At 43.7% G+C, this 12702-nt stretch overlaps 1 protein-coding gene across 1 annotated transcript; it reads right to left on the reverse strand.

Annotated features, from left to right (window-relative positions):
- Nucleotides 1-753: 753 nt before the first annotated feature.
- On the reverse strand, nt 754-11724 carry lrfn5b (leucine rich repeat and fibronectin type III domain containing 5b). The gene is made up of 3 exons (XM_072683479.1): nt 10861-11724; nt 3724-5146; nt 754-2782 (listed from the first exon to the last, which is right to left on the reverse strand). The coding sequence occupies exons 2-3, from the start codon at nt 5118-5120 to the stop codon at nt 1783-1785; spliced, it is 2397 nt and encodes a 798-aa protein (XP_072539580.1). The 5' UTR covers nt 5121-5146; nt 10861-11724; the 3' UTR covers nt 754-1782.
- Between the last annotated feature and the right edge of the window lie 978 nt (nt 11725-12702).

Genomic DNA, 12702 nt, shown 5'->3' on the forward strand with positions numbered 1-12702 from the left:
GGTTTTGATAGAACCACCTTTGATGTGTGGTTGGTATCATTGTGTTAATAAAACACTGACTTTGTGAAAAGCACCAGTTCTACCAGCAGCAAAACGGTCCCAGAGCACGATGCAACCACCACCATGCTTAACAGTAAACAACTACTGTGGTCTTGGGGTTAAATGCTACACCTTACTCCTCCAAACATACTTGGACAAACAGTGAATCTGTGTCTCATTTGACCATAATACGTTTCTCCAGACTGTGTTTGGCTAAAAACCTTAGTTTTAAGGTGTCAATTTTGAAGCAGGGACTTCTTTCTTGGACGGCAACCTCTCAGTTCATGACAATGTAAGCTAACTACCATAACTGTAAAAATGTAACACTTGTGCACCAAATACCATTTTGCTTCTATTAAAGGAGTGTGTTATCACTCATTCTGCCCCAGAATAGGAACATACATTGCATGTTTAGTATGGGCGTGACATTCATGTAAACTCCAGACTACAACTGTGCTTTGCGATCAGATAATGAGATAACGCTATCCGTGCTACGGTGAATGCTGGCTCTCTTTCTGGTGTGAAAATTTAAGGGCAGCTGCTTGTGTAAGTACGAGGGCTGGAGGGAAAGGGGAGGGGAGCAAAGGCTCCTGGGACTAGAATGGCCTCTTTCATTGCCTTCTTGCCATTCCTTTGAACAAACAGAGGAGCTCAGAGAAGCCAAGGCTTGCGCGAGATCCCCTCTCCTACTCCGTGCCTCTGAGGGAGACGAGGATTAACACTTCTAAAAATAATTACCGCACAACCTTCACTGCTGCAGGCATGTTCAGCCATGAGATATTCCACTTCATGAAATATATTACCTCCGCCCAGCCAGAGAAAGAAAGAGAGACAGAGAGCAAGCAAGCGAGCAAGAGAGAGAGAGAGAGCACAAGACCACCTCCTGGAGATAACATCAGAATTAAAGAGCATCGACTCTCTCTGCAGCTTTCTGATCACTCCTTTGTTACATGCCCTGATGTATTGATGTCTGTCATGTAGTCTGTAACCTCAGGACTTGGCAATGGATCTCATGTGATAGACACAGTTCAATAACTCAAATCCCTGAAGAGCTCAGCAGAACTGTAAATGGGGAGGTTAAACTTGCTAGCTGAAAACGCATAGGAATGTAGCATGCACATTTGAATCTAAGAAGACATCTCATCTCTGAAGCTGAAAAAAACATCAATACAATGAGCAGTTATGTGAAAGATTTATGATTCTGCAGCATATGGATTTGCTGAAGGAGCTCTGACCATGTTGTATGCATGCCTGATCACTGAACAATACTGATTATAGAGTCAGTCTATAAAGTGGAAGCAAATAACTGTGGCTATTAAATAAATAACACACTGCAAGTCCAATAACAATCACTCATATCTGACATTGATATGAATAACTTTTTAAATATCAGATGAAAACAAAGTGGCTTTTCACATTTTATTTTACACAATGTAACATGTTTGTACACGATGTACCATATGTATTATTCCATATAACAAAGTAGTGTACAGGTGGGATTATTTTAGGATATGCAGAAAATGGTATTTTGCTTGTGCTTAAAAAACATTGGCATTTACCAGTCCTTTATGTTAGGCCTCTTTTTTTTTATTCACGTAATATAAGAGAATCATGTCCAAGATGGAAACTGAAGACTTTTTAAAAGGTTCGCAGTCTGTGCTATAAGACATCAGATCATAATAGGATCTGTGAGTCCACCAAAAACCATTGTAGTATTTTTTTAAACAAAAAAAAAAATCTTCATTATAATGTGCTTTCTAGAACCCACTCCGATCTGGAGAGTGAATCTTTCCCATGGAGTCTGCCTGAAGTGTCCAGCTGGGGCAGATCACCACTCATGGACAGGCTGCGTTTGGAGCGCAGGCTGCCGGTCTGCTGCTGCTGCTGGTAAGTCATGTAACTCGGCTGTTTACAGGAGTCTACATTCAGAGAGTGCCTGCGGCTTACTCTCGCGCACCCCACTGGAACAGTCATGTAGCTGTGCAAGGACTCCAGCTGTGCTCTCCTGGATGCCGGGGTCACCATGGTGGAGTAGGCCCGGATTTGGGCGGATTTGGGCCGAGCCTTGGTTGAGTTGTTTTTGTTGCTGTTGTCGGGCTCCACGCTGACCTGCGTGTCCTTTTTGTGTGGGATGGCAGGTTTGGGGGCAGTGGCGGCAGCGCGCGCAGGACGTCGGGTGTTGGGTGAGGCGGGGTGCCAACTGTGGCTGGCAGCAGAGGTAGAGACGGTGCAGTCGGGTAGGCTGGGTTTAGGGGGTGGCCGAGGCATGGGAGGGGGCGCCGCAGCTGGAGCCGGAGCTGGGACTGACTCCATCTGTGGCGACACTTTCCGGCAGGAGTCCCTCTCTGCACCCAGAACCTGCTTGGACATGGACTTGATTATGCCACAGCCCTGCAGCTGCTCACTCCTGGACTGAGACCGCATGTCGCCCAGCTCCACTCCCTTGTCCACTCCCTCCTGGTTGCAAACTCGGTAGCGTACGATGAGAAAAATGATGAAAGACAAGACCGAGGCCACGATCACGCCTCCAATGATGACAACGATGGTGCCTCCGAGAAACTGAGACTGCATGAAGTGGCAGCGGAGATACTGGGGCTCTGTGGAGAAGTGAACACATCCCACCACCCGTGTAGCCGTCAGGGTGGTGATTGCGTCATCATAAATGGCGAGTACGCAGAGGTCATACAACGTCCCAGCTGCTAAGTTGTTGACGAGGATGGTTTTACTGGTTGGGGGGATCATTCTGCAAAGACACATCAGGAAAAAAGCGGTACTCTGCTGTAAATCACTTAAACGTTAATGACTCGTCAGCAGGCACAGACTCTCCTTTCTCAATTTTAGGGGTTCATGCCTTAAGTGTCAGCTTTGTAGTAGTTATTGGTCAATTTATTGCTCAATAATAAATAGGATTAATTACTGAGGTTTAATGTAGGGGACCAGATTTCCTTTCTTTCCTTTTGTACACTATACTTTACAATAGTTTTATATATTAGATTATTTGTAGGAGTAGCTAAAACACTTGAGTAATTTCTTGATTAGTAAATGAATAACTGAATAATAAGCCTAAAAGATATGAAGTTATTAGCTCACTTTCCATAAATGTTGCTGTCTGTTGCAATGATTTCACATTACCCTGAAAGGAAAGGCTCCCTACGAGGCTCATCTGAAGTTGTGTGAAGCATAAAACATATCTGACTACTAATCAAATGCCTTTGGTCCACAGCCCAACAGTTCCCCGCTGGTGCAGATAAAACTCAAGGCCCTTTTGCAGCCGAGTCTCCTTTCATGAGCCACTTAACCTCTGCAGTCTGTTTAGAGTACTTCTGCTGGGTTAGTTCACGTTCCTCCTTACTTCCACCAGTGTTTTCATACACTGTGCGGTCACCAGAACTGGGAAGCCTCTTTGAAGACTATTTAAGTTGATAAGAACTGTGTTTCTGCATTCTGCCAACTCACAGTCCTTGGTGTTTTGGGTGTATTTCAAGTGAGTTTGTGAGACATTCTACATCATGTTTAATTAGAGTCTCATATCTCTCACTTTGTTCTACACACTCATCGCCCACACACTGCACACTGCTTCCAAAAATGTCACCAGCTCCAATGAAGGATGTACTCACAAACCTAAATGTATATACATATATTAGAGTATTTAAAGTACAGCATAATTCATAAAAAACAACTTACCTGTACACCAGAGAGTCATCGTAAGTGCCATTGTACTGGATTTGAAACATCCGAATCCCTGGAATATTCCGTTGCAGGTTGAACTTCACCAGGGCTGAAGAGGATGTGATTTCAGAGATCAGCACCCGCTTTTCTTGTCCAGCTTTGGTGTTGCTAATGGCAGGGCTGGCATCTCCACCCACCTTAGTGGATGTTGCAATATCTGAGGAGCCAGGGTCAGGCTCCTGTACCAGGCTTGTGTCATTCGTGAAATGCGGTAGTTTGGTAATGAGCAAGTCCACAGTCTGCTGAGCCTCTCCAGATGGGTTGGACGCCACACAGGTAAAAGACCCTGAATCCTTCACTGTGCTGATGAGAATATCTAGCGTACCATCACTGTGGACAACCGTTCTGGATGAGTTGGACACCAGCCTACCATCAGGGGCGATCCAGTGGATGACGGGATCTGGGTCACCCCGGGCTTTGCAGCGTAGGGTAACATGCTGGCCCTCCAGTGCCCTGGTCTCCTGTGAGTGACGTGTAATGAGGGGAGGCTCGCACAGGAACTCCTCCTCAGACACAGTCCAAAAGTAGCGTCCAGAGAGGTGCTGGGGAGCTGCGCAAGTCTCCAGGTCATCCTCACGCCGCAGCCTCCTTAACCACAGTAGCTCGCAGTTACAGCGCAGTGGGTTTCCTCCAAAACTCAGCGCAAAGGACAAAGGTCCCAGAATGCCTGAAGTGGCCAAGACACCTGCTCGTTGGAAGACTGGATCCGGTGGAAGCTTCTGGAGCTTGTTGGAGGTGACGTCTAGCCGCTTCAGCTTCAAGAGTCCTGAAAACGTCCCCTCAGGTATGTAGTCAATCATATTATGGTCCAGGCTTAAGGTGTGGAGGCTGATCATACGCTGGATGGCCACCCATGGGGCACTCTCCAGGTTGTTGTAGGAGAGGTCAAGCTCCTCGAGGGCCAGGAGATCATTGAAGGCTCCGATGTGGATGTAAGTGAGTTGGTTGTTGTTCAGAATGAGATGATGGAGCTTGGACATGCCACTAAACGTGTCGTTTGTGATGCGTGTAAGACGATTGCTGTCCAAGTGCAGGGCACGCAAGTTCTCCAAGTCATTAAAAGCATGGGGTGCAACAGAGCCTATTGTGTTTCTGGAGAGGGTCAGGTCTACAAGCTTGGTCATGTTGGCAAAGTCCTTCCGTTTAATGGTTGTTACAAAATTGTCACCTAGCCGCAGTTCAACAGTGTGCCTGTCAATGTTTGGGGGCACAAAAAGAAGCCCCTTCTTATCGCATAAGGTGGCCAGGTTAGGAGACAGGACCTGACAAATGCAACGTTTTGGACATATTTGGATCTTCTGGGCTTTTACTGCCATGACGATGACCACCAGGTAAACAAATAGAGTCTCCATCTGGACTCACTGTTGTGGTAACACACCTGTAAAGAGAAAAGAACCAGACATTTCTCAGTTCGGATTTCAAGCCTATCAAAGAAATAGAGCATGACAGGGCTATAAAAACAACTCTGATGTACAAAAGATCATTTCCTAATCTCTTATGACAGGGCTACAGCTCTGCCAAAGCGCATGCCATTCTTTGCAAGAACTGACTTAATGTTCCACACCATTCTTAAGTACAGTAAACTTCTTTTGTCATAACTCATAAAGTGTCAAGAAATCGGAATTAAAGGATGCACAAAAAGCTGTCTGGGGGCAGCTATACTAAAGCCCTTGCTGCACTGATGCAGGGTTTTGATATGATAATGCTTAGCCTTTCATCTTTGCGTATAAAGGGATGAAAGACTCGTCTGGCCATCCAGTTACTCATCGAAATTAGGCTGATGTCTGCAAAGATCATGGGGAGACAAAGGGAAGGGATCAGCGCAGATGCCACGTCAAGAGGGAGACGTCGTTCTGTTCATATTGATTTTCCATAGCGCTTCAGTGCTGCTCAAGTTACTTACTATAAAATAGCAAAGAGGAGGATGAGAGATCATTTCAGTGACTCGCAGGCATATAACCTTGACAAGGGTATAGCATTCAATATAACCTACGATCTACAAGAATGATGAGCTTGTCTTTATAAGACTGGAGGGACTATATACACACAGATATAGGTGTTTATTTTTGGAACAAAATACATACATACATATATATTTATATATATAAAACGTGAGTGCCTGCTTTTTATTTTCATCTTGCTCTCTTTTCCTGAGATGGAGAATCCTCTTATTCCCGGATGTTCTGTACAAATACACTGAATGCATTAATTTTTTAGCACATCAGTTTTTGCTACTCCTGGTATTTGAATCTTCAGAGAGCCACGTCTTTTAAATCTGAATATCTAAGTATGTCAAGTGCCATCAAGGGAAATAACTCTTTCACAGTCGTTACAAACGCTCAGAGTGTCTCAACTTGACTTGGGGCTTATAAAATAATAACCGTCATGTATCATGATTAGGATCATGAGAGACCACTCTACTGCCCACAAACACAATGCAGCTAACTGGAATGACAGCAGAGCAATAGGCAAGTAGGCCAAGCTTTGATTGATTATTATACATATTACACAGCCCCTCTGATGAGAAAAGGCAGAGGGTAATCTGTACAAATCACTGGGATTAATATTTGAAAAAATATATGTTCTACAACCTACGGATGAATAAACTAAAGCAGGCATCTATGTACATTAGATCCATCCTTTCACTGTAAAAAATAAGTAGTTCTTTGATGAACCTAAAGGCTCCTCAGTGCTCTTAGAGGTGCCTTTTGGGTTTCCTCATTTCAAAATCTGTTTTTTTCAAAGAACCTGTTTGAATGAAGGTTCCTAGAGGATCTTTAGGCTACTATTTTTGCATATCCAACTATGAGGAATTTTTCTTGACTGAAACAATCTTCAGCTCTTTGCAATGGCCATCATTCTCAAAAATGGGTTTCCCTAAGAACACTAGTCTGTTAAAGCACCTTGAGGACCTGTTAATGCCTCAAGGACCTTGTCCTTTTAACTGTACACAACTCAGACCACCTTCAAATGTATAGTTCTTTATTTTCCCCTTACATAAAACATAGTCAATCAGTCAAGACATATTTAGTTTTAATTTTGCACTAACTACATTAATAAATGGAAGTACATCACTATAGTCTAAATATAGATTTATATTTATCGTAATCATTTATAGATTTCTGTTATATTAGCCGCACAGTTCCACTGCTAATCTAAAAAAGCAACACCAAATGTGTCTCCGATAATTGACTACACTCTAAAAGAGGTGTTTGCCTTCAGTAAATGTCTTATAAAGATCCATGGCATTTCAAAGAACCATTTGAACACCTAAATGGTTATTTGTCCGGTTAAATGGGTTTGTCTATGATCAAAAAAACTCTGTACATGGTTCTTTAATGGACATTTAAATTTATGCATATGTTTCTTTGAGTGGTAAGTTTTCAGGTTCCATATCACCCTTGTCAAAACTAAAGATTTCTTTGAGGGAAACTCCACAGTTCTATAAAAAATGTTGACAAGAGAATGGTACTTGTCTGACTGCTTTGCGCCAAGTGTAAAGTTTGGTGGAGGGGGGATTATAGTGTGGGGTTGTTTTTCAGGAGTTTGGTTTGGCCCCTAAGTTTCAATGTTAGGAACTCTTAATGCTTCAGCATACCAAGAGATTTTGTTCAATTTCATGCTCCCAACTTTGGGGGAACCGTTTGGGGATGACCCCTTCCTGTTCCAATACGACTGCGCACCAGTGCACAAAGCAAGGTCCATAAAGACAAGGAGGAGCAATATTATAAAGTTATATTTTAAGAAGCATGAACAAGAAAGTCTCTATTAGAAATAAGCTTAATTTAACCATACAAATGGATCTTTAAGAGTGTTCAGCTTCTATTGCCTTTTCTAAAGATTTCTATGATGAAAAGATGCTTTAATTAATGCATGATTAATGCACGATTCTTTAATCAACCAATTTAAGTATTTACACTCTGAACATGTGGAATAAAAAACAACTGACATGTAACAACAGAAGAACCCTTTTCGGTCTGTGTAGAGACAATAAAAAGGGTTCTTTAAGAACCATGTAAGAAGAAATTCTCAGAGACAGGTCCTATATCATTTCATCTACATCTATATCTATTTCTTCACTACAGAGTTCTGTGATGGAAAGCCTCTTGTACATGGTGCTATAAAGCACCAAAAGGGTTATAGGTCAAGTGACCCCTTTAAATTCTGATAAATTCCTAGCATGCTTGTTTTACCTGTAACAATCTTTTTTGGTGTACATGGATACATTTTCTTTTAATTAAGGTTGTTTAAGAACCATGTACAATAAAGTCTTCATCAGAGAGTTGCTCTGCCATATAAATCAATTTATGCATTCAAATGGTTTGTTGAGAATGTTCAGGGTTCATATCACAACTGACTTTCTATAGATTTCTGTCATGGAAAGTCTCTTGTACAGGATTCTTTAAAGGACATTTTAAAAAATGGCACCAAAAAGGGCCCACTTTTGTTATGAGCCCAGTGTCTCCTTTTTTAGTACTCTACACTCTTAGTAAATGGTATGAAAATGCTTTTTTTGTCTTGTAACAATAGAAGAACAATATAAAATGAAAGTCTTCATCAACGAAATTAATTTAACCAGGCAAAGACGCAGTAGTTCTCTAGGAATGTTAAGGCTCTATACCACTACTAATGATTTCTACGAGGGAAAGGTTTCTCTACATGGTTATTTTAAGAAGGTTCCTTTACAAATTAATTTACAAAAAAGGTTCCTCTATTGTTACCCTTCAGTCGAAGGACCCCTTTTTAGTATTATCTAGGACTCTTTTTGCTCAGTGTGCACATTAAAGGTAAAGTAAATTTAATTCAGTGAACCGTTCCTTTAGAAGCTCTCTAATACTGGGCTGTAAGTGTAATCCTTTGCAGCAGTACACGTGACTTGATGATATCAACTGCCCCATGAAGTGAGAAAACCGACCTGTCATGTAATTGTTTAATGGGCTGATTATGGCACTCTTTTAGCATGTCAAATGCCCTCCAGATCGCGCCACTTTATTGAGCAACTGCCGATGGTGCTGCGTGCCAACCAGCTGGCTGCTTTAGCTGGCATAGCTTTTGGATGTTCACTGGGCTGAAGTGGACCTGCTACCCCCCCCCCCCCCCCCCCTACTGAAACACTGCATCGATTTGCTCAGAGCGGAGAAGATTTTTTTTTTCTTGTCCAAAGGGTCCAAGACTTAGTCAAACGTGAAAAGGACAGCATGAAGGCATCTCTCAGGATCCCCCCCCCCCTTTTTTTTGGAAGCAGAGGCCTTGGAACATGAGCGCAGTATAAAAAGAAGGAAAATAAAAGGACTATCCAAAGACACACCAACCTTTGTGTATCATTTAATCCTGTGCATACTATTTAATCTTTTTTACCACTGTGCATTTGAGGTACCCTTATCAGATTGCAGATAAAACCTCCTAAACCTGAAACCATCCACTGAAACGTTCTCACAACTTCAGGCCTATTATATCTGACCCCTCCTTTTAGATACACTCCTCCTTTCAGACAGCCTCTGCCCTGCACCATGCTGTCATGTATCAGGGTCATCTGGAATCAGGTTTTAGACTGCAGCAGGCACATGCTTGGGGTTATCGGGCTTTAAAAGACGGGTTCTAGTGGTTCCGTCGCTATGTGATTGCTTCTGAGCCGAAAAAGAGCAAAAAGATCCAGCAGACCGTTCTCAGTGTACAAATTTCTCTGTATTGACTGACCACATCCAGCCACTAGCCAGCAGATTACACATAAAAGATTCAAAGGAAAACTGCAGACACACACACACACACACAGCACCAGGCCTTTCAGGGATGGTTGTTAGAAAAATGGATAGCTGCCAAGCTTCTTATTTAAGGGGCATTTTCATGAATTGTCTGGTCGTTGAGGCAGTGAGAGTTTATGGCTAATGGAGCACTGGGCGACTACTTGCGCACTAACATTGTCACTGAAGTCGAGCCACCAAATTCATACTCATTTATTCCTTGTTAGGAGGTTATTTGCGTGAGAAAAGGAATCACTAATCACTCTGGAAGTCACAGTCTATCACACCCTGCGCGAGGCACTGCTTTTCTGCTGAACATGGAATATGCACTAACGTCAGTTATGATGCAGTCTCTCTATATCCCTCCTCTCTCTCACCTCTCTCTCGCTCTCTCTCTCTCTCTCTCTCTCTCAACGTTAAGAACAGGTACCCTCTGAATTTGGATGACCCACCTGCAGAGGACTGAACGCAGGCCGGTGGTATGCTTATTGTTCTCCATAGTGGCATCACTGCTTCACTGCTTATACATGACCTGAGCAACACAATACAATATCTTGCCCTCCCTACACTTTCACCGTCTCAGTGCCCTGCTCTCTCCAGCAGCATCTAATCCTCCACAATTTTATGCATATATATATATAAATACATAATTATTAAAATAATAATTTTAAATAAGTAAATACATAAATTCAGCACACTAAAGATTGAATGTTTATGCATATCCATATATATCCATGTGTATATATATATACACAAACATATGACTCTCTTCATCTCATTAGCAGTGACAAGTGAAGCCCATCACCACATCTGTGCATAAAATATTGATCTCTCTTAATAAGGTTGTCGTCAGAGCCTCTCAATGTCTTGAGAGAAAAGAACTGCTTGGAGGGTCTGCTCGCAGCTCAACACCAAGGTTAGGTTGGAGCCATAGCTGCACACTTCATCTCGCTATGTAGGAGAAAACACGCCAACTGGTATTGAATGGACTGAGAGCTGACACTGGCCATGCTAATGGCGAGGCGTAATTTGGTGCCACATGCAATGCATCCAAACTTAGGGCTCGATCTTGTGGGGTAGGCGACCACTTGGCATGCAAGCCACGGTGGTATCCTACATGTCGATTGCGCTTCCTTCAGGTAAAGGCAATTTTGCGACCTTGCAGCGCATCTAAGCACGACTACCATCTTCAGAGGCTAAGGAGATCTTTTGCCCCGTCTTGATCGCCTTCTTAAAATCGACATCGCTGCTCCTGCTTTAACGAATTCTCCCACGATTTCTCCTCCACCACGCCAACAGTTCACAAGCAGCAAAGCTAAACATAAAGCTGCAACGCCTTATAAACATGTACCTTGGGGAGAGATTCGCCTTGCCTCGCGCCGAAGAGCCTTCGTTTCCCTTGCGAGTCACTCAGTCATTTTTCGCCCAGTCCATCCACCTGCTCGAAGCTCCTTTCGGATGACCCAGATAGATAAAGAGGGGCGACGATGGTCAAATAAAACGCCGATGCGCTCCGCGTACGCGCACGTCCTTCAAGAAGCCCATCGCTGCAGGAGAGCAGGAGAGACAGAAGAGAGGAGAGGGCTCGGCTGAAGGGAAGCAGTCTTGTAAAGCAGTCCCAACGCAACGAGAAGAAGGTGTCCGCCTTCAAAAAGCCTTCAGCTCCGTCCGCGCCGCTGCAGCATCTCTCTCTCTCTCTCTCTCTCTATCTCTCTCTATCTCTCTCTCTCCCTTCTGGCTTCTCTCTTCGTCTCTTCCCTTCACTGAGAAGAAACGACCGGCGCTCACTTCATCCCAGCACGCACATGTCTGCTCCTACATCCCTCCACCGCCTCACCCGCCCCAAATATGGCCTCCAGTGGTGTCAGGCTGGGAGGATGAAGCAGGTGTCCCATCCGTAAGGCTTCCACTTCACACCCCTCCTCTGCTGTGGCGCAGTACACACTGCAGGTGGACGTGCATGCTTCACAGTGTGGCTTTGGAGAGCTTTGCAAAAGCATTCATTCCTACACTGAATCAACGAGTGCGCTCTTCTCGCCCTTTGTTCATCTTCGTCGGAGTCGAGGAACCTTCAGGAGAAGCGTGGATCATCTGGAACACTGCTCAAGACCTCCGCAGGAAGGCCTCTCCCGCCCGCCCGCGTCTTCTATATGGCTCTGGACGCTAATGGGACCACTTAGGCGTCTGCATTAAGCTCAGCCGTATCAGCTTCAGGAAGAGGAGATTAAGAGGCACTATCATGGGGAACTTCATTAATCTATGTATTGTGATGTTGTATAGAAAAACTGCTGCGACTTGACAAGCACACCCCCGACAACAAACCCATGAAAAGGGTTCCTCGGTGTTTTTCTTTTTTCTAGGTCATGGTTTTAGACTCCAGGACACTCAAAGAACTATTCTACTGGCTCTTCTCCATGATGGTGAACCTGCTGTTTATGGATCTTTAAAGAACTCCTGGTTCATAGAGCCCCCTGTCGTACTATAGCACTGAAAGGGGGTTCGTGACTGTGATTATGATAGTGGAGGCGAACCCTTGAACCAGGCAAATGCATCTTTAAGCTGTGATGGTTTTATATAAAAGACCCTTCCAAGAACTTGTTGAAGGATGTACTGCCGTTACTTTCTCATGCAAAAACATGATTCAGGGCAAAACAGAAAGATTTTATTTCCCCTACATTTGGCAGGGACGCTGCCAGGGATTTTGGGCCCCATAAAAATATATTACACTGGGTCCTGCAACTCTAACAATTCTGCCAAAATGCTCATTTAATATATTTTTAGGGTCGCTTTCAGCCATTATATTCGTCCCGAAACACCCCCCCCCCCATGCCCCAGGCAATTGCTATGTGACCTGGGTGAGACTGGGTGAGTGTAGAACTCCCTGAGGTAGTCATGGATGTTATGATTAAGAAATAATCAATAAGGACATTTTGGATCAATGTCATGTACATGTCTGGTGCTGCCCAGACATCAACATTTATCAGACGTAGAAACTGTTACTAAATTCACCAGGATTTAGCGTTACTGAGGGATACCACATTTTATTCCTGTTGAGTGACAAATGAAGTAAAATGAATGCAGATATTTTATCTCAGCAGCCCGGCAGCGCTCCTCCAGAGCACTTACAGTACCATAAATGCCGTATGCCTTAAAATATGGGTTTGAAATACACTGTCTGTCCAAATGTTTGTGG

The sequence above is a fragment of the Salminus brasiliensis genome, chromosome 1, assembly GCF_030463535.1.
Source record: "Salminus brasiliensis chromosome 1, fSalBra1.hap2, whole genome shotgun sequence".
Classification (NCBI taxonomy): Eukaryota; Metazoa; Chordata; class Actinopteri; order Characiformes; family Bryconidae; genus Salminus; species Salminus brasiliensis.

Excerpts from the sequence above, each read along its gene's own strand:
- lrfn5b (XM_072683479.1), bottom strand. The coding sequence starts at position 5,120 with ATGGAGACTCTATTTGTTTACCTGGTGGTCATCGTCATGGCAGTAAAA. Across the intron at positions 2,783-3,723 it reads GATGACTCTCTGGTGTACAG|AATGATCCCCCCAACCAGTA; the intron begins GTAAGTTGTTTT and ends GTGTCTTTGCAG.